This window comes from Branchiostoma lanceolatum, chromosome 17 (genome assembly GCF_035083965.1).
Source record: "Branchiostoma lanceolatum isolate klBraLanc5 chromosome 17, klBraLanc5.hap2, whole genome shotgun sequence".
Classification (NCBI taxonomy): domain Eukaryota; kingdom Metazoa; phylum Chordata; class Leptocardii; order Amphioxiformes; family Branchiostomatidae; genus Branchiostoma; species Branchiostoma lanceolatum.
The window spans coordinates 12,112,621-12,134,989 of NC_089738.1; the positions used below are offsets into that span (position 1 = coordinate 12,112,621).

Here is a 22,369-nt window from a genome sequence, read left to right on the forward strand (position 1 = left end):
ATGGGATAGCCATGCACACTTAGTTACCCAACCTAGAAAGAAAAACATTAGTGTATGGAATGATGAATCTTTATTGCAAAACAATTTCATGTTGCAAGAGCTTGGCAGGGTTCCATAAATCACGAGCGTACACATAAACTCTTATGATTCTGATCAAATTCCTGCAGAAAGTAGATGATATTTCACAGCAAGAATAGATATCGGTATACCTAAACACTTCATTACCTTGTTCTTGCCTTTGTGATAAGCGTGATTACAATTTTCACCATAACAACTCTACAAGTAGAGAATTAAGAGCAGAACTTATGTGCAGTTCTCTACATCCAATTGTACATTTTGGTTTATGTCCGTCTTTACCAAGCTTTAGTCTATTGACTCGTGGCCCTTACACCGTCGGTAGGAGATGGTTTGGTACATTAGAAGCCTCCGCCGGTGTGCCAGATGCCGCAGTAGATGACCAGCTCTTCGGTAGAGCAGCCGCGCTCGCAGCAGACGTCGAAGATGTCGGTCGCCGGGGTCTCCGAGTCTGGGTCGCGCTTGTTCATCAGCTGAAGGTCGCGCTCTGGTTCTGCAACTGGGATCAAGAAAAACATCAACAACGACTCGTGTTCTTGGTAAAAGATAAAGCCCCGTAGCCTTCATGGCCGTATGTAAGAAAGAGATAACGGTCGCATATTTACCAAGAAGGTTAAGTAGACCTCCATGTATTTACTAATTGTGATGAATACTAGGTTAAGTCTGGTAAAAGCTGCTACGAAGTGTATCCATTCGTTTTGTAACTGCTATACAGCGTATCTTATTTCTTCGTTGTCTAACCTTAAGCTTTGTTAACGTTGCCAGTATAGCTTTCCCACCCGGACTAATCAAACCACGTGAAAGGCATTGAAACTCAGATTCGTATCAGCCATGACCTGACAAATCGCTCTCTAACTTGCGTTAACGACTACATCTGACCAAACAAAGTCGCCAGTGAGATGGTGGAAAGTTTCAGCTTCCAAAAGATGTTTTCAGATTGACAATTTTGCCACTTTGGAAGTGATTGAATCCGCCCGCGATTTAACGTTTAAAAAAACAATTTCTACTACTTTTCTCTAAACGTTAAATCGTGGGCGGATTCAATCCGGCTGAGTTTCAATGCGTTTCACGTGGTTTGATTGGTCGGGATATGTTTCCGTTTCTGGTAAATCCCACTTTTTTTGTGATAAATCTCACTTTGACCCAATGTGTCATTCAAGATGTATACCAGGTGCGTCAGGGAATGGTTGTCTAGACAATAGCGATAAATCTTGGGCACTAGGTAAGTAACTCTGATGATGGTTGCCTAAAACATAAAATGACCAAAGCAAGCAAGGTAATTCCTGTTTTCGTGCAGTGCATCCCACTTTTCAGCCCGCTGCTTGTTTGTAAGCTTCTTGTAAGGAAGGACACTAGTACTCACCATTTTCCCAGTTGGTGCTTGGTGTGTGGTGTGGCACCAGGCGTGACACCAGGCCTTGCTCGGTGTCGTCGACGCTGCGGCGCCGCTTGAGATCCATGCACAGCTGCTGGAACCGCCGCACCAGCAAGCGGCCGCACATCGGCCCCGAGCTGTCCTGGGCAGCCGTGCCCGTCAGTACAGCAATCAGCACCACGGACAGCACCAGGGAACACAACGGCGTGAAGCGCGGCATCTTATGGACGATCTACGTAAACACAAGAACAAAATATATCAACGGAGCAAGTGGAGAAAACGACTTAGCTAATGTTCTTAGAGTGAAATATAATGGCATATTACAAAGTCTTCGTACTAGGCAAGTTTTATCCTGGCATCTTATATGGACGATCTATGTGAACATAAGACTGAAATATCTTACCGGAGCAACTAGAGAAAAGACTTACTGCACTCAGAGTCAAAAAGCATGACATCGTACAAGTTCTCCGTACGCAAGTATTAGCATGGCATCTTACGGACGATCTATGTGAACATTAACATTCATCTTCAAAGTCCACAGCAAGTAGACTTTATGGATAATCGGCACGCATTGATTTTTACATGATTTCGAAAAAAAATTCTGTTCCCCTTCGGAGATGGTCAACATGACAAGAGTACTGAAAATGGGAATTATATCGTGTGGTAGCCTTGAGTGTACTTGTAGACGTGACTCTAGAAAGGTAGCCATGTGTGTAGAAATGAAACCAGTTCGGACGTTGTAGAATCAACACTAGTGTGGTAGCCTTGAGCGTAGTTGCCAACTTGGTAAGGTACTAGCCACTTTCTTAGCCTCCATTGCAGGCTCTGAAGCGGCTTTTTGGGGGGCTAAATAATGCACTTTTTGCAGCCAGCCCGTAACTATATAGTTACGGGGTGGCTGATAGTTACGGACTGGCTACAAAAAGTGTATTATTTAGCCCCCCAAAAAGCCGCTTCAGAGCCTGCAACGGAGGCTACCACTTTCTGCACTTCTTGGATACAGGAAAATAAGACTTGTTGGCTGTTATAACGCATTTTGTCGCTTCATTTCTCTTCTCACAGCGGCTATCGGCTCTGTTTTTGGAAATTTAGCAATCTTCTATTTTTGCTTGTCATTTCTCTTTTTCGTGCCCTCGCATTAGAGTTTAGGTCTTCAGATGATTTTTCATCCGTGATATTCACAATGCCTTTTGAGGAAATGAGATACTACATGCACAAAGCGCGTGTCGTGGAAGCTTACGGTACGTGTACGGTAGCGCTAAGTGATGTGGCGTCGTTGGCCGTATGTTTCACTACTTCACTGATGAAAAGTGTTAGGTGGACACTTGAAACGTTTGATAATTTCATACTGTAATCCAGTGGTTTAGATTGAGTTACACATTTATACGTCTACTGAAGAAAGGAGTTTAGGGCATACGTCAGAGTTGTGTTGCGCAGTGGAGATTTCAAAATGGGAATTAAATTATAGGTTTAAAAGTCTTAAAAACTCATATTTTCCTTGGAAGTTTTGGTCCAATCTCGAGACTTTGGGGGTTAGAAGGTACAGACGGGGTCTCAGCTGAACAACACCATGTTTTTGCCATGGTTATATCAAGTAGACTCTTGTGACTTTCTAGTGGAGAATCATTTTTATGATTGAAATTCGGGATAGTACTTTTAATCTAGTGTATTTTAACATGTTTCCCTACGGCCAGCCCTAACTCTGATCTCAGCCCCGTACGTAAAGAGACTTTATGTTAGATCGGCAATATAATGCAACTCATCAGTGGTAGCGTTGATACTGTTAAGTAGTTTTTTTAAGATAGCATTAAATGGCATTAAGTCATTGATTGACAGAGAGGAAGTAACCAAAGGCCGAAATGTCAAGAGATTATCAGTTCGTTCTCAATTGCAAATAGAGTGTCATTAGTGTGGGGTTTCTGGGTCCCAGTAAAAGTCATGCAGATCGGATATCTGTTTTCCAGGAAGTTAATACAATAATCTTTGGAGTTAATCCTAACACCCTTTCGGGGATACAGCGTGATATTAAAGTGCTTTTTTTTCACGTCAAGGAATGCAGGCTTTTGATCTTTTAATGCGTTTCCTATCACAGCATCCGACTTGTAGGAAGGCAGGGACTTGTTTTCTTTAAAAATGACTAGTCCCTCCAAATCACACAAGCTCCCTCATCAATTTGGAAAAGGAACACTCAATAATGACTACGAAGCTGTTCGGATCATGGTACAGGCATACATGATTGTTACAGTCTTCTTGTAAAAAACGGAGAGGATGTAGCGTCAGGGCTTTTAGATTTGTACTGCACTAAAACTAAGGCAGCATCACAACAGTCATGAATCGCACGACGGACCACGAAATCTTAAAGTTCTTTGACTTTGGGATCATGACTGTCCAAAACCTTTTGTTCCGACAGATCGTTTCAAAAGCCGAGAAGATGTGACGTCGGAAGATTGAGATCTGTACTGAACACGAACTATACGACAGCGTCACCACAGTTTTGAAGAATCGGACGACGAACCACGAAGGTTTTTAAGCTATTCACGATTACGATTGTCTTACATCTTTTGTCGTATATCTGATTAAGACATTGGTATAGTGTGTTGGGCGTATGATTTGAATAAAAACGACATTGTGCGGTAGTAATTTAGAGTTGTGCCATGCATGACTGGAAACGGATCACACACAGCCGACCATGGCCTCCCGTCCTTCTCCACACCATGGTTGGGAGTTAGTCGTGAGCTAGCAAGGTCATCTGTGATTGAGAGTTGCCTAGTAGTCCTTAATAGTAATTTTTGGCAGCCGACTGTAAATTTTTACAAATTAAACTTGGAAAAGTAATATTCTTCTTAACTATTAGATGCGATCAGAGAGACAAACTGGGGCAAGAATAGAACGGATTCCAGGCTACTCCAATCTCAGCGCCACTGCATGGAGTGGTATTTACCAAGATATGACAATAGATGTTAGGTAGGTGTGGTGATGTTTGCTTTGGGCGATAATCGGTATCAATATAGCTTTCCTGTGTGTATTTATCTCTATTGGTAAATCCCGCTTTGTTTTTGTGGTAAATCCTATTTAAACTCCAGGTGTCATTTAAACTATTTCGTTATCATGTCCCAGGTAGTTCTGATGATGTTTGCTTTGGCCGATAAACGGCACCTATATAGTTTTTCTGTGTGTATTTATCGCTTTTGGCAAATACAACTTTTGGGGACAAATCCCAGGTGTCAGAGACACTGTTCTAGAGCATTAGCATACATACTATTAGAGAGAGAGAACTTTATTGCACGACAATTGTACACGGTACAATGTATGGCAACAACATAATACAAAATAGAGGTATAGAATAAAATTTAACATCCTTATTACTAATACAATAAGGGATAATGTAAGATAGATTGTCAGTGCACTGTTATTTATGAATTATAATCAGCTCTTTGAAATTGTTAGATATTAGCAATAGTTCAACTGTCATGTATGTAAGTTGCTATACAGTTTACTAGCTACAATTGTCGCGCAGTAAAGTTCTTCTTATCCTTATGTAAACTATTACCTGGTTATGTCCCAGTTACGTTACTGTTTGTCTAAAAAAATAGCGATAGCGATGGATCCCAAGTAAGTCTGATAATGGTTGCCTAAAACATCAAATGCCCAAATCAAACATTACCAGACTTAACTAGCTTAATGTATATCCATGGGTTAATCCCACTTGTCATGCGGTGCTTCGATCTTGGTTGTGAAGTGGTCGGGAGCAAAGCTATGTAGCTTATCATTTAATGCTACAACTACTGTACATGTACACACACTGTCGCACACATCTTAGTTGCTAGGTTACTACAGTCGGTTTGCATCTGCTTCAGACCGTTTTTCAACTTTTCTATCTATTTATAACTAGTTATTTAGTTATTCAGTTATTTATTCATTTGTAAGTACATATACTGAATAAAAAAGAGTCCTCAATCAAAAGAACGTCTCTGAACAACTGTTATTATTATATTAATAATTATGGTAGCATTAGAACCTGCCCTTGCATGTTGCAACGCAATTTCCAAGTTTATGACTGGAGGGAGGATCACAAAAAGTCAGTTGCCGGGAAAAAATGGTATCCTTTCTATCAATATATGTTTGGATGTATTAAACGGCGAAAAGTCGTTTCAGCGCAAAAGAAATGACGTAAAACTACCCAGCCGGCCCGTTTATTCTTTAAACGTCGAGGCCGAAGTCAGAAGACCTTTATTAATTTGAGAGAGAGAAAAACATGAACACTAAAGTCAAGAATCTTCTGCACTTATGCCAGTTTGTACTACAAATCGCCTTCTCTTTTGTATCATATTGAATCCAGAAACGGAATGGTCTTGATCTAAGAGTTCACTCGTTGGGCCCTCTTTTTAAAAAAAAATATTCAATACGTCTGTGCGCCCTGTTGCTTCATCTTACTTCAACTCCGGACCAAGATACACCTGCGCCCTTCTCACACGCATTCGTGTCGTTACCTGCAGCTTTGGTCATAGGCTCGATTTACACACAAGTTTTCGGAGTCGACTCGGGCGGCGTGTGTGGAGCTTTAGGATGCTCAAATGGAGTTTTCCTACTAGAAAACGCCACTTGAGTGGCCTAGGGTTGTCCATGCCCTGAGCCAACTCCAAGTCGACTCAAAAACGCGTGTGTAAACCCAGCCTATTGTTTTTTTCGTAATCTAATTGCTAATCCTTTCTGCAGCTGTGGGTGCCGGTGCGAATTACGTCAACCAACGTGTTTTATACAGACTTGAAAATTCAATATTTCAACTCTAATACTGGTACTGAACATTTCCTACTCAAAGAATCCCCGTTGCTTTCCTATTAAGGTTATGCTCAAATTATGTCCATAACGCAATTATATTTGTTAGAAACCAAATTGATGATAATCGAGACTTATTGTAAAGATTTCTGTCATCATCATCACTTTCACATAGGTACCTCTTTACTCATTACTGACCCTTTGTTAGCATATTTTTCTTTATTCAAATCACCTCGGATGCATAATATTTATAAGACTATTCCGTTATCGTTTACAAATATTTATGTCATCGTATATGATTGTATTACTAAGTGGTGCCACAAACATAAGCAGTATGAAGAAAGACTTATCTCCACACCTAGCTTGCATGAAATAAGATCTAACCCATACATCAAAAGCAATATTTCATACGTACGTACATATTACCAGTTACATTTATTTCGTCAAAAAAACAAGCCGTTTCGGAGAACCAAAATTCAAAATGTACATCAGTACAAGAAGAAACATCTACCATACCTTAGAGTACAGGTTGGTGTCGACGTGCGGGATTAGTTTGAGGCTGATGATGACTCCGGGAGTTCCTCAGGAAAGATTGACCACTGCTGATTTGTGGCCGAGCTTTTAATCGGTTTGAACGCCCACACTCCCAGCTAGTGTGCTCCCTGTGATGACGTCGGACGTACACTGGAAATGTCACATTGGAAATGTCACATGCGTATTTTAGTTCTTCAACGGACACTCAAGATCTGATGTACACTAGCTAAAGAAGAATGTTCATTTTCTAAACTGACATAATGTTAAAATGTTGGACAGCAGACTAGGCTACGTACGATTTTTGCTACAATACGTATTAAGGCGTTTTTAGAATACTAGTAGTATTCTTATTAAACTTATTTACTAAAATCCATTTTCTGGTCGTCTCTTGAGGTCTGAAGGAGTGCTTGCAAAACGCAGGCTATTTTGATGATGTAGACTGATCCTGCGTCTGCTTAAAATTATCAAATGTCGAGTGTCGGTTGAGACTCGTAACCTACAAGGTTTTCTGGAAAGTGAACGTCACAAACGGCAGTCTGTACGTCTTCGACGTAACTTACATCCTCATTCACTTCTAAAACAAGCCCATTTTCTTCGCTTCAACTTTTATATGCGCACGTCTTGCCTCTTCCATCTCAACAATTGACGTTCGTCCGGCTCGCAGACTATCTTGAACTATTGGTTTATGGTACTCATCAGATGCCGAGATGTCGCGAGACTCTTGTCCTTTAAGTTTTCTCGGCGATGGACGGAAACACTTAAGACTGTCGTGACGTCTTTAGATCACTGAATGCAACAAGATGATGTCGAGTAGATGAATAGTGTTGTCTGGTCCAGTTTTTTTTCCTTCATTCGCAGACGCTGTGCTACAGCAGGCGCTCAAGTGAGTAATTCTACGGCACCATGGACATCTACAAAATCTTTTAGAACGAAGTTTCACAAACTTAGAATTTAGATGACAGAAAAACAACTGGTCATCGTAACAAGCAAATTTTTGTTCCCGAAGTGTTTGAAATTGTCATCACCACTCTTAGGATCACATTCTTAGCAGGTTCATCAACATCGTACGATCCTAATTGGGATAGTGGTGCATGTGTATTATAAAACTCAGCTGTCTTGATAAGGAAAAGGCTGTCTTATCTCTTTTTCAACGGTCTGCCCTGTAGTACTGTCAAGTTAAAGCTGGAAAATTCTACATCAAAATCGTATGACGGCGGCGTGATGTCCGGTCACATATAGGCCGTCTGACGGCCTATATGTGACCGGACATCACTTTACCTTAGACCTTAGATCTCCCCGCAACTTCGTTTCATAGGTCGACTTGGCGAACTGTTTTTCTCCAGAGGTTCCGGTTTGTGCCGCTACTGCCATTTCCTCCAATGGATGAGTTAATCCAATTTCTTTGCCATCAATTTGTTTTGTTTGTCTAGAGTGACTTTAGGTCTTCCTCTCGGTCGTGTGCGCCCGTGCCGTCAAGAAGACGGAAGGAAGGAAGTTAAAAGCTGGGCTGAGTATCTCATATCTAGGTTCTGTGATGCATATTTATTTACGTTATTATAGTCACGTTGGGGTTTCTCCTAGAATTCAGAGCTGCTCAAAGCATTCTACTACAAAGTGGCACCCCCCTTATGTAAAACACACCCCAGCTCTAAGGCGATTTATGGCGTGTAACTGTAGTGGTGTATGCAACTGTAGTACTTAGTATAGAAATGCGATCCCTCCTTAACGTGCCTTCTCCGTTTCGTACGGATCAACACGCCTTACGTCCAGTACGGTTCCGGTACCGAATGCCAAACGTTGTTTGGGATTAGAAGCTTCCTGTCCTTTAAATGTCGTGGTTACCATTTAATTTACTTTCAACGGCCGGGTAAGGAGGGTGTTCGAAATTCTAAGAAATGACTTTCTTTTTTACCGTTTATATATTAACGTTTTGACCACACCGCTTTTATGATAGTTTCATTCTCGATAAAATGTAAAATTTAGGGATTTTAGGTTCAAAAAGTAGATAAGCACGTTTTTCAGGCACACGTACTTTATTTGTTAGGAAAATGTATCCATTAATGATTGCCAAAATATGACAGCTTATTTTTCTTCGACGCATTGTTATGTATTATTGACGCATGTTACAGCACTACACTTTCGCTTTTTCTTCGAAAGAATTAACACCTTTGGCTACATTTCTAGAAGAGTGATGAGAGGACGTACCGCCGGATATCTAGAAACTGGGCAGGTCACGCAAGTAACATGGTGGAACGCATCAAACGGTAACTAATGTTACAGTCAGTGTAAACATTTTTCTCAGCGAGTTGAGATACAGATGACAACAAACACTCATTTCCTGTTCCCTTAGAAAGCCAACAATGGTAAGACATAGCTAAAACGGCAATTTCCTGTCTTATGCGGAAAAGGGGGCCCCGCCGGGAAGTTAACGGGCTGGGTTTTTTATGCACTTTCGGGCGGGCCCCCTACGTGGCGTAACGCATGCTACTGAATTTGGCGACAGCCATAAACCACCTTACATACCGTACAAGAAAAGGAGCATGAGCGATCTTACTTGATCTGTCAGGGGGCCTGAGTAGCTGGCTTCACCGGCCAACCCAGAAACCTCGCAACTGCTTTGTTATGTTTTGACAGCTTTATTAATTTGCCATCTCCTCTCAGGCGACAACCGTTTTTCAGGGATTGGAATCCCACCTGTGGCTCTAATTTCTTCCAAGCCATCAACCTATACTAATGTTGTGGTGCCTTGTGCGTAAAACATAATAAGTGTTGTGGGAATACAAAGAAAGCAATGGTGGTCATATCGACAGTCCTAAAGACAATGTTTGGCACACTTCCATGAGAACGAGCCAATGTTTACGGGATATTAAGTCCACACAGTGATTGAAAACCAGCAGGTGTCATACAAACCATTAAATTTCCTCTTTAAAAGTTTGCGGCAAGCTCTAGTGGCATCTGGACGATTGGCAAGTAATTATGAAAACCCGGAATCGTGTTTTGATACACAAAGGACCAACACCGCTGGGAATGACCACCTGTGGGTGTGCAGCTTTAGTGTGGGCGTAGGGGTTCTTACTGTATACGTCATAGGTGTCAGTCATCTGAAACAATCTGATTTTTTCTTTAAGCTACAAAGTTAACAGGGTGTGCCCGTTTTAAACCCCACCGAAAAGGTGATATTTCTGGATTGCAACAATTAAACACAATATACATAACGCTGCCATACGAGCACGCGATATGACTTATATCAACGGCACCCGACAAAAATATGATTTAAAAGCAACCAAAGCAATATTAGTGCCCAAAGAAAGGGAATAGAATAATGCTGACATCTTTATGGTAGTGACATTTACTAACACTGTTTAGCACATTTGCGTAGTAACGTTAACTTCATACTTTAAATTTGAGCATTTCAAATCCGCGCATCGCTGTGCATTGGCAGAGGTCATAAAATAATTTGTCTGGGTTGGAGATGGTGTCCTGATCTTGGAGCAATGAACACATGATGAAATTTTGGGAAAGGTTTGAATTTAATCAGGAATTTTGTTATTATGTTTTTTGAAATTAAATACAAATTTTGGAAGTTATAAATCAGCTGCATCAAATTACAAGACTCTCAAACACTTGACATGACATATATAACTGAGAAAGAGAGGAATATCTATAATCTTGATTATGCGAATGGATACCTGATTTTCATGATTGATGGCAAAATAATTTAATTCCATTGTGGTAAATGATGGGGATTGCATTCTTTCAGCATTTGGAAGTAGTAAACCTGGCCCACATTATCAGACAAAAATCATCAAATGAGGGCCTCATTTACACAATTGATGAGGAATGCTACAATAGCCTTCTTTGATAAGATAAGACTTTCATACTTTAAGCAACTTGTGTTATTTGGGTAGAGAAGATAAGCAACTGGCATAATTCATGCAAATGAGATCCTTATTTGCATAATAAATTGAAAACATTAAAGACATGGCACTCGAAAAGGCCAACATCAGTCGGCGAAGGTATCAGGTCGGGGAACTCTAGTTGATTGATTGATCGATCGATTGATTAATTGATTCCTTCATTGATTCCTTCATTCAGTCAGTCACAGAGGTCCCCCAGACAAACCCACCGACACAGCGAATGGTTTATTCCAATGACCCCCTTTTAGGATCTTGACTTTTGACCTCTTGTTGTAATGTTGTTGAGCGGGCACGAGAAAGTTTACATAGGACCTCACGCATGCCCCGTGACAGCCAGTTAAACATTATTAAACTATAGTAGACATTGAACACCGTGGTTCGGTCTACAAAAGTACAACGTGTACGTGTACGCGTCAGCAACATTTTTTGAGACTCAGGACAGTCTGCTCGTTTGGGTTGACCCCAAGTTGGCATGACCTAAAAAGCTGAAATTAGTTTTAGGCAACCCGACGTTACTAAAATGACTACATGTGATGTGATTGTAGTTGGTGCTGGCATCAGTGGTGAGTGTGCATTATTTTCCTTCTGGACTGTTAATGATTGTTTATTGAAGATTTCTTTTCTCATTTGCATTTTGAATGTTGAAAAAAATTTATTAAGTTTTATACCTGGTATTGTACCCTGAGGAACACCAGAGATCCAGAGTCTCTCAGATCATACCAACATAAACTTCTCTGGTTGAGACTGGTCTGCCTTAAAGTCAAGGTCAATGACCTCAATTTGGGACACCCAGGTGGCTTGAGACTTGTTCAGCATATGTTACAGCACATGATATGTTTAAGGCTATGGAATTAAGAAATTCACCCAAACTTTGAGATCTTTGATTTCCTGTTTTGCATGTACAATTTTGTTCCACACAGGTCTGAGTGCAGCCAAGCTCCTCCATGAAAAAGGGCTGGATGTGTTGGTTCTGGAGGCCAGGGACAGGGTGGGAGGGCGCACCTGCACTGCATATGTGAGAAATACCATTGATGATGATTGATCTTATTTATTACGACAGATTAAGTTACATGCAAATGTTACCAAGATCTAATGATGAACTTCATGTACTTTATTCGATTTTTTCTCCACTTGATCATGCTGAATCCTTCAAAATTTCACATCTTATAATTACTGTACTAATTTTTTTGTAACAGTTGTAACATTTCTAGATCTCCTTTTCACGCATAAGAAGTTTTCCTTATTCAACACTATTGAACCATAACTTTCGATGATTTATCATAATGATTGACTATTGATAGTCATCATAACCCAATGACCATGCCTCAGGTGTTGAATCTCGTTTAAACATCTAATTAAGTTCTTTGTGCAAAATGTGCAGGGAGAAGGATTCGGTTACTGTGACGTTGGTGGATCGTACGTCGGCCCCTCTCAGAACAGACTCCTCCGTCTGTCCAAAGAGCTTGGGATAGAGACCTACAAGATGCACGATGAGGGGCAGTACATTTTCATGACTGGAGTGAGTATTAGAATATATTGTTGATGTCTCAAAATGGCTTTTCTAAATTATAACAAAATGGACCAAATATGTTACACATAAATCCTTTTTTTATTTGATTCAACCATCAACACAAAGACATAATAAAACATCCAGCAGAAATCGAAGCACATCATATAGTTATCATTTGTACATGATATAGATAAGGATCCACAAATCAACAGAAAAGTAATAAATTAATCAAATACATAATGCACATAAACCCTTAAGCTTAGCACACTGAAGAAGCTGTTTGGCTAAACCAATTCTCTACGTGTTACGTTGTTAGGAAGCAGGTAGAAGGTTACATGTACATGTCCGGTAGCACTCATGGCTTAATGTCAAGAAGTGCACATCCTGTGTAAAGCAATCTCGACTTGATCCTTGAGCGGCCATGACAGATAGCTAGAATCATGCATGTTTTTGTCTGTCATGGCCGCTCAAGGATCAAGTCAGATTTCTTCTTGACGTATATAGACTCAAGTTGTGTAGAGGAGGAGCAAGATCCGGCCAATATTTTGCAATTTAGACATTTCTTCCGAAAATAAAATCTAGGTCTCAGACATGAAGACTTTCATTCTCACATTTGTTGCTGAAGAGATTTTATTCTTGCAGTATATAACTGTCAATTCTGTGAAAATGATTTAGATGATTATCATAGAGTATTATGCAGCCGACTTATAATTGATTAAGTTAAATTTTAATTTTAAAAGATCAAGACATCATGCTCAGTTTTTCTACATGTTACTGTTACACATGTATTTGGTAATCTAATATAACCTTGTTGACACAGGGCAGACCTACTCAGTACAAGCCCCTCCCTACCTTCTGGAACCCGTTCAAAACCATGGATCTCCTGCACATGCTCAGGCTTATTGATGAGTATGGGAGCAAAGTAAGTAAAAGGGTTAATTTTGTTTCATTTAAAAAACACTGTCACAGTTACTGTTACTACAGAATTGAAACAGTCTGTACTACAGAATTGTTTCAACTGTGCAATCTTACCACAAATGAAATTCCCTGCAACGATAGATAAATTTACGGTACTTTTAAAAATCAGATATAATAGTAGCCAAGAAAATGTAGCATTGCTGCAATAAAGAAGCTTAGGAAAGTACTGCAAATGGCCATGATATTAATGACTAGCTGTGGCGATACTACAGAATTTCTTATCCTGTCAATGGCAATACTGTAAATTCATTTATTTTCACTGGGACTCAGTTTTGCTGTAGAAGGTAAAGGAGATTTTAGCAGTGTTTTATGTTAAACTTTGAAGATGAAACCATTCTGTAGTACTGTAGTTATACACTGGAAATGCATGTTTGTGGGGTCATGCATTTGTAGTGGAGATCGTGCTCACCACGAAAACCATGAAAATAAAACCACCGCAAACATTTCATATGTTTCAAGATTTACTGTACGTGTACTGCATGACAGATCCCAGCTGATGCACCCTGGGATTGCCCTCATGCTGCGGAGTGGGACAGGATGACGATGAAGGAATTCTGGGAAAAGCACTGCTGGACAAAGTGAGCGACAAAGAAGTCATGTCATGTAGAGGGAAAATCTTTATCTAACTCATTTACTTTTTTTGTAATAAATTTGCAATTATGCTTTTCTTTTGAGGTTATTGTTCCAACAACCTGTTGGAATAAAATTTATGGCCAATGGCACCGGCTCCTGCAGAAAGTCTCAATTTGAATTGGCCACTGCTGGGCTGGGTCCTGCTGTCAATTGCTGATGTTGGCTGTTGAATGGAGTTTTTATGCCCCCAGGGGACGGCAAAAAAGTAGTTGCTGGTTGGATAAGTCGGTTGGTTGCCAGAGGGTCGTAAACTCTTGATATTGTAAAATTGGACGAGACTCAGTTTTAATTGGAGGTTGATGTCTGTGTGAGGTTGTTTGACTGTGTTGTATTTTTCCTATAGAACTGCTATCACGTTTGGTGACTTGTTGGTGGAGTCATTTGTGACAGCAAAGTCCCACCAAGTGTCCATGCTGTGGTTCCTGTGGTACATTAAACAGTGCGGAGGTAAGCTCTTGATTTCTAACAGCTCAAGTTTTTGGTTACTTGAAAAGATCTTGTGGTTTTGCAGCGTAGCAGTTTCTCTGTCTCAGTATGTAGCAGTTCAAATCCCAGGCTTTGACTTGACCGTAGATCAAACCATAATCATCCGCCACTCATGAACGTCCGGGTCTGCTCAGATGATGTTCGACTCTGCCACTACATCATCTTGCCGTATCTCGTTCCGTCTCGCACATGTGATGTAACCTCGCGGTGTTCAATTCCCACATATGATGCGCGTCATCATATTGTCGCAATGTGCATGCCAATAATACTATGTTGTATGTTGCATTCTTGATTATAATAAAGAGGGGATAAAGCAATAAAGTAAGTCCCACTGTTGCCCCCGTGTTGGGCAAATAGTCACAATAAGTTTTGATCATTTCTTTTTCTTATTGGTTGAGTTTGATTTTATGTCTCCTTTCAAAGCCAATTATTATTCATTTCCCCAACAGGCTTTGACAGGTGCTGTTCAACAGGAAATGGTGGACAGGTAAGTCTGTCTTACAACAGGTGTGTTTTACATGACGTATAACTTGTATTTTTTCATGCATTGATATAACAACAGTAGCATAAGAATATGTATATGGAATAAAGAATTAGATCTATGTGGCTAAATGCATCTTATTTTGGATTAGCATAATATACAAAATATTATACATACATCTGTTTGTGTTGGAAGAAAGTTTAGCATTGTACTATGATAACTTCCGACACAGATGAGCTTCCATGATCCTCTGGTGTTAACAGTTGAATTCTGTCATGCCTCTAGGAAAGGAAATTTCTGGGTGGATCCCAGCAGATCAGCTTGAGGATGCAGGAGTTGTTGGGGGACCGTGTGAAACTGAAACATCCGGTCATGAGGGTGGAGCAAGGGGAGGATGGAGTGACACTGTACACAGACACACAGGACAGGTTTCAGGTGAGTGATGAGGATGGTGAGGGGGATGATGGAGTGACACTGTACACAGACACACAGGACAGGTTTCAGGTGAGTGATGAGGATGGTGAGGGGGAGGATGGAGTGACACTGTACACAGACACACAGGACAGGTTTCAGGTGAGTGATGAGGATGGTGAGGGGGAGGATGGAGTGACACTGTACACAGACACACAGGACAGGTTTCAGGTGAGTGATGAGGATGGTGAGGGGGAGGATGGAGTGACACTGTACACAGACACGCAGGACAGGTTTCAGGTGAGTAGTGAGGGTGGTGAGGATGGGGGAGAAGAGTGAAGTGGTATTGCACACAAACACTCATGTTTGGGACACTGGTTTCATGTAAGATCTAGTACATTAAGAGTGGCAGGATCCCATAACAATGTAATGAGGAGGACATGCCAACAGTATTACACACCCTCTGGCAGAACACTGTTACAGAAACTGCATTGCTCCATCTGACTGAACATATATTTACAACTGTAGCATGGAAACACACAAACATAGACACACACAGGCAGATAGACACACATAGACACACACACATATATATACATACATAAACACACACACAAATACACAGTCACATACATAGTATTATATAAACACACACACACACATGCACCCACCCACCCACAAACACACTACTAGTAATCTTATATGATGCACACACATGCAGACAAGCTAAAACAATAGGTCCAATTCCTTTTGATCATTTAACATTTAACTTTCTCGCTACATAATTCCTGAGTTACTTTCCGATGATTTAAACTTGATTCCTCATTCATTTTCAGGCTCGTCACATGGTATTTTCCATTCCTGTGCCCTTGCAACTGAAAGTGACGTTTGACCCTCCGCTACCGACGCCGCGTTACCAGCTGATTCAGCGTGTTCCGATGGGCTCGGTTCTGAAGATAATGGTGTACTATGAGCGGGCATTCTGGAGAGAGAAAGGTTACTTTACATTCTTTAGACTTTGTCTGTTACAGTAATATCTCTTTAAGGTTATACTGTTAATGCACTGCTACTTAATTTTGTGTTAGAGGGGGGAAGGAGTTTTTTGCGCTGTTTTAACATTAAATTTGCAGTAACAAGTTGAAACAGTAGTCATATCTTGGAATGGCATATTAATGGTGTCATGGATTCATGATGTTTCATACTTAACATTATTACCCCTAAGTGGTGACTAGTTAAGTCAAACCTGTACTAGCAACCACCTCTGCAAAAGGACCACCTGGCCATGGAGACCACTTTCTGGTGTTTGCTTAGATTAAATTTCCCAATAACCTAAGCATTAAGAAGGTTTGACCATAGGCAAACAACCACTGTACATTTTGTTGAGTTTTATTCATGTTTCTGTAGGCTACTCTGGTCTGATAATTATAGAAGAAGAGGATGCCCCTGTCTGTTTCACTTATGATGACACCAAACCGGATGGATCTTACCCTTGTATCATTGGGTAAAAAATCTCGTCTTAACCATATGAAGAAAGTGAAGAAGCTATGATAATCATACTCATAAGTACAATGATTATAATAATAAAGACCTGAAAATCTCTTATTAAGGATTCTCAGGACAGTTTAACATCATGGAAGAGGATGGCCCAGTCACCTTTACATTTGATGACACCAAGCCAGATGGATCCTACCCTTGCATTGTTGGGTAAAGTTGATCTGTTGCAAAACACTTGCACAGCTTGCCAAGCTTCTCCAATCACAGCTTGCCAAGCTTTATAGGGCTCCCTTGGAAATCAGTTTCAACGTTTATTGAAGGGACCACCCTAAAGATTGATAAATAAATAAATCATATAGATAAATATAGCTTCTCCAATCACAGCTTGCCAAGCTTCTCCAATCACAGCTTGCCAAGCTTCTCCAATCACAGCTTGCCAAGCTTCTCCAATCCCCATGGAAACCAATCCTTGTCTTGCTGAAGATTGCCCTTCTCCTACACAGAGCCTCACCCATGGCCACTGAGTATGGATGGGTTTTACCCTAAGGCTAGTTGTATCATTGGGTAAAAATGTTGTCATGATAATCATATTCAACAACATGTAATAATCGTAAGAACAAAGGCATTATCATAATGATTATCATGATGATAATAAAGACCTAAATATCTCTTAAGGCTTCTCAAGACTATTTAACATCATGGAAGAGGATGGCTCAATCACATAGGATGACACCAAGCCAGATGGATCCTTATTATAATACCCTTGTATTGTTGGGTAAAGTAAAGACACTTGCTCTATTCCGCCATCTGAGGGCCACTTTTCATAATCATGGTGACTGGGCCCTCTTGCTCTGCATGCAATCTGCAAATATGCTACACATTGAAGTGTCCTCTCATGCCAGGCCTGCTGCCCCTTATGCACTGGCTTTCAGCTAGGGTTATAGGCCGCTTATCCCAAAATTGCACCAGAGCAAATGTTTGATAAGCAATTTCACAAATTCTGATCCACAATTAGCACATTGTAAAGCTGTAAATTAAAGTGTTTCACGATCAAATTTTAGATGTAAAAGATGTCGGTACAATATGCTTAAATCTTAAGATCCAATCTGAGTGCTTACTTACTAGTTTTCGTTACGTTCTAAAAGGTATGAAAAGGCTTTAGATTTTTCATCTTCATGGCAATTTCGTATCTTCCATTGAAGTTTTAGGCTGAACATGTATTTCTAATGTGACTTCATGATTATGTTCTTCAATGTAGGTTTTGCCCAGCTGATAAAGCTGTGCACTTCTCGCAGCTTCCTGAAGAAGAGAGGTAATCCTGACTGTCCATCACAATTAACAGTAACCAATGATAGCATGACAATTAGTGGTTCAACCAATGAGTGGCTGCATGCCCACAAAATCGTTGCATTTTTATGTTTTCATTTTGCATGTCTATGTTTTGATGGAAATGGTGGGTAAGCTCAGAGTGCGGGATTCGTCTGTTGGTCTTTTATATCAATATGTCATTCATTTTTGTAAATTGATACTATGAACAAGGAGGTTGAATACTAGTACTGTATGTACTAACCTCCTTGCTCTGACCTGAACAATTTCTTGTTCTTAGTACATGTAGGTGTAACAACACATACTGACTGGTAATTAGATTTTTATGTTACAAAACTTTTTGCAGGAAGATGCTGATCTGCAAGAGTTATGCAAAGGCCCTTGGCACAGATGAAGCTTTGAAGGTGGGAATGCATGATTGAAATAATGCAAAAAGCGTTTATATATGACGCTGTAACTGAAAATAAGATGATACCATATGAATAAGACATTAACATGGTAACTTGTTAACTTATACCAAGCCTGGTATACATTCTCTTCTAATCGCTTCTCTGCAGAATAGTCTAGCCTCCATCCCTATTGAACTGTATGGTTCTTACATCTTACTATTTGAACCTTGCCACAGTCTAACTTATATCAGCTTTTGGTGTGTGCATGTTTTTGCGAGGCATCTTCTGGAGTTAATATAATTGGATGCAAAGTCAGTGGAAAATGATAAAAAGGGTCACCAATGCAACCAATTGTTATTGCACATTTCCTGTAATTATATTTCACTTAATACAATGTTGCCATGTGCTTGATGACAGTATTTTCTGTGCATGATTTTTTGGTTCAATACAATGTGTTAAACCATGATAACAAAATGCTGCCTCATCTGTTGTTATTCTAGCCAACAGCCTATGTGGAGAAAAACTGGATGCAAGAGGAGTACTCAGGGGGCTGCTATACCATCTACTATCCACCAGGGGTCCTCAGTAACTTCGGAAAGTAAGTCATTGTTAAATGTTCCAAGCAGTTTCAAGAATGCTCTATGTAAGAAAAAAAATGTTCAATAGCTTTCATGTAAAAGCCTGAACCTTTGTCTACTCATGAGAAGCCTGCAGGCTGATTCTCATTGTGGTCATGAGGGAGGAGGTAAGGGTCAGGCAAGATATATAACAAAGATACAGTTGACATGATTTAACTTCCTTACTGCCATTAACAACAGAATCATATGAATGTGTTGGAGATAGTGATGGTCAATCAGTGCCAAGGAAAGGGCTGAGGATAGCCAATCAGTACCAGGGAAAGGGCTGAGAATAGCCAATCAGAACTGAGGAAAGGGCTAACCAAAGCCAAACAGTACCAAGGAAAGGGCTCAGACGATGGCCAAAGAAGTTATGCAAGTGCGTCAACTGAAGCAACATTACCTGCAATGATTTTCTTAATATCCGAGGGATTTCACTTTTATTTGTTAATCATCTCCAAAACAAAGGAGAAATATGATTGTTTGTGATCTCCCAGGATGAATGGCTGTACTAGTTTTTTTTCATCCAATTTGGCTTGTAGACCAATGAGCTGCAGATAACTTGGTTCTATTCTACTATATTTTAAATTTAACATCATACAACACTTTGAAGTAAGAAAGTCGTTTTGTGTTGTGTTGTGTACAGGGTACTAAGGCAGCCGTTTGGACGTATCTACTTTGCTGGAACAGAGACGGCCACCCATTGGTCAGGTTACATGGAGGGGGCGGTACAGGCTGGGGAAAGGGCAGCGAGGGAGGTGAGTGGGAAGAATCTCTCTTAAACTAGCAGTTTTACAACTCAAATAGTCACAATGTCGACCATTCATCATCTCAGCCTCTCTACAGATCCAAAATCTACCATTAAGGATCACAACCATAGCAAGTATGTCCATAACACTGATTTGAAAACCATAAGTTCTGCTGCAGTACCATAGAAATCTGCTTGGAGGCTCATAATAGAATTTATGAACACTAGATTTTATCCTTTCTTTGGGGACACCTTATTATCACAGATTCAATGACTTCTTTAGTTTTTGAGGTAAAAAAAAAATTCTCAACAGGATGCATTTCATGCAATTTTTAGAATATTTTCAGAGCAATGGCAGAAAATACCTTTGAGGCATTGGTACTGTGTTATTGTATTCACCTTCTGCTGTATTCAAAAGAGCGTTGAGGGGACTGTTAAAGCACTATATGTAAGACAGAGTAGTTAGAAATTCACTGGTTTATGCATTAAGACCCATTTCTGGTCTTTTCCAGACCTTAAATGCAATGGGTCGCATCCCTGCAGACCAGATATGGCAAGAGGAACCTGAATCAAAGGTACAGTTTGTATCTTTTTTTGGTTCAATTTTAGTTGTTTGCAGAGTGTCCAAATGCTCTGCCCCAACATTTCCTTTCCGTCATCATTTCAGGAGGCTCGCCTGGATTAATTCCTATCACTTTCTCTCCCAAAGTCTCTATATCTTCCATAGTGTTTTTTAAGTCCATAACTTGTACGTGTACATATGGGGATGTCCCTGTAGCTCAACTGGTAGCAGCCTCACAATTTAGCTCCTGCAATAAGTAAAAGCATGGAAGACCCTGGGCAAGACATCTCAGTTGGGGCTGCATCCGTCTTTCGGAAGGGACATAAAATGGGGGTTTTGTGTTCAAGCATCGGAGGTGCCTCAATGAACACACAGAAGGGCTAGCATCCTCTCCCTGTAAAAAATACCATCCCTTACTAACTGAAACAGCAAGGAAACTATGTGCTACTAGGCACTAAAAGCCTTGGGGTCTGAACGTCGCTGGCAATTGGATTAAAGTTAAAGTCTGACAGAGTCGACCAACTCGTGGATAAATCTGTGTCTCCAAAGAAGCAGCTCACTCGACAGCTCACCCTCCTTACATACAATGCCTCCTCTACATGTATTTTTGGTACAATGCTGTAATTCAGCAATCACAAGAAACACTATCCTTTTTTCAGGACTGTCCAGCGCTACCCTTTGAGTCGACGTTCTGGCAGCGTAACTCCCCGTCTGTCGGAGGGTTTCTGAAGTTCTTGGGTCTGTCCCCGGTTCTCGCGGCCGCAGGTGTGGGTGCGGCGTTCGTTCTGAAGAAGAGTAGCCTGTAGCCGCCACCTTGCAAGGCTGAGTTGGTGGATTCCAGGTCACATTCAAGAACGCGGACAATGTTAAGATTGTCACACAATCATGAATTCACTTAAAAATAATATCAACAGGCGACACTTTGAATTCGGAGCAACACCCTAAATCTGGAAAACTGTGATTATTGTAGCATAGATTGAGAGAGATTCGTTAAACAGTCATGAATTCACATTGCTAAGAATAATACAATTTCAAAGAAGAAGAAGGTTTGAAGACTAAAAAATGTAAACTAGAAGCCAACAATAGAAAAAAATTATAACATTTTACAAGTTGAATGAATTTCAATATAAAGGATGCACAAAGGTTCCACTATTGCTATAACCTTAGATTGAAAAAAAGGTGTTGCTGCTATGGTTCTATGAGAAATCAAATTTTTTGTAATAGATTATTTTAAGATGAAACACAATTTTATTCCATGAAAGTATGGTGGGATTTCAAAATATTTTATGATAAGAGTCTTAAAAACAAAACTACAAAACAAAACTTATTCCTTGTTTCTTTTTAATTTACTGAAAAGATGGTTTATAGCTGCTGTAAATGTCAATGATAGTACCAAAAGACTAAGTCTTAGAAATATCCTTAATAGTCATTCCTCATCGGATATGCCATGATAATTTTGAAATTAGATAATCATATATTAAGTATGTTAAACTTTGTTTCTAGAATTGAAGAAGCAAGGTTACTACGTATACATGTAATTTGCAGGTTATAATAAATGTATTATGAATTTTACAAATTTGAGTCTGATTTCTTCACCCAGTCCTTTTGTCAGACAGTTTTGTCTTTAGATAAATTAATTTCATCTCCTGCATGCAACGTTTTTTGGACGTGGTTTGCTCTGACATTATCATCAGTAAGTGGTGTCCAACTCCTGGTACCTGACTTTACGACAGTCACTGCTTCACATGATATTCTGAAGTGTTTTAGTGCTTAGTATACAATCTTATAGCAACTTCATTAATGAACATATTGTGCAGAGATAAACTGGAAAAAACAAACTCATAGAAGCTGTCCGTATGCAAAAATTAGTTTTCTCTCATTATTGAAGCCAGAAATTCTCCACTTTTTCACGTCCTACCAACGCTTTGAAGTTGTTTCTAATCGGTCTGGTGCAAGCCTATGCAATGAATAAATACCACCCTTCTCTTCCCAGGGAATGGCAGCAATTTCTTTTATTACACACGACACAAGAAATACCCTGCACAAATGCAGACAAT

General features: G+C 40.1%; 2 protein-coding genes across 3 annotated transcripts; one reads left to right on the forward strand and one right to left on the reverse strand.

The window, feature by feature from the left end:
- Window positions 1-53: 53 nt before the first annotated feature.
- On the reverse strand, window positions 54-6,907 carry LOC136423263 (uncharacterized). Its single transcript, XM_066411383.1, has 3 exons — window positions 6,743-6,907; window positions 1,439-1,682; window positions 54-574 (listed from the first exon to the last, which is right to left on the reverse strand). The coding sequence occupies exons 2-3, from the start codon at window positions 1,668-1,670 to the stop codon at window positions 417-419; spliced, it is 390 nt and encodes a 129-aa protein (XP_066267480.1). The 5' UTR covers window positions 1,671-1,682; window positions 6,743-6,907; the 3' UTR covers window positions 54-416.
- Window positions 6,908-10,947: 4,040 nt separating this feature from the next.
- On the forward strand, window positions 10,948-22,310 carry LOC136422777 (amine oxidase [flavin-containing] B-like). 2 transcript variants are annotated; one of them, XM_066410650.1, is made up of 16 exons: window positions 10,948-11,240; window positions 11,598-11,692; window positions 12,059-12,196; window positions 13,008-13,109; window positions 13,652-13,743; window positions 14,142-14,245; window positions 14,734-14,771; window positions 15,051-15,200; window positions 16,013-16,172; window positions 16,581-16,677; window positions 17,929-17,982; window positions 18,343-18,400; window positions 18,886-18,983; window positions 19,649-19,760; window positions 20,263-20,325; window positions 20,972-22,310. In XM_066410650.1, exons 1-16 carry the CDS (start codon window positions 11,198-11,200, stop codon window positions 21,116-21,118), a joined length of 1,551 nt encoding a protein of 516 aa, XP_066266747.1. In that variant the 5' UTR covers window positions 10,948-11,197; the 3' UTR covers window positions 21,119-22,310. The 2 variants fall into 2 exon arrangements, with proteins under 2 accessions (XP_066266747.1, XP_066266745.1); XM_066410648.1 differs by lacking the exon at window positions 16,581-16,677 and adding an exon at window positions 16,784-16,880 and having other exon boundaries at window positions 10,949-11,240.
- Window positions 22,311-22,369: the final 59 nt, after the last annotated feature.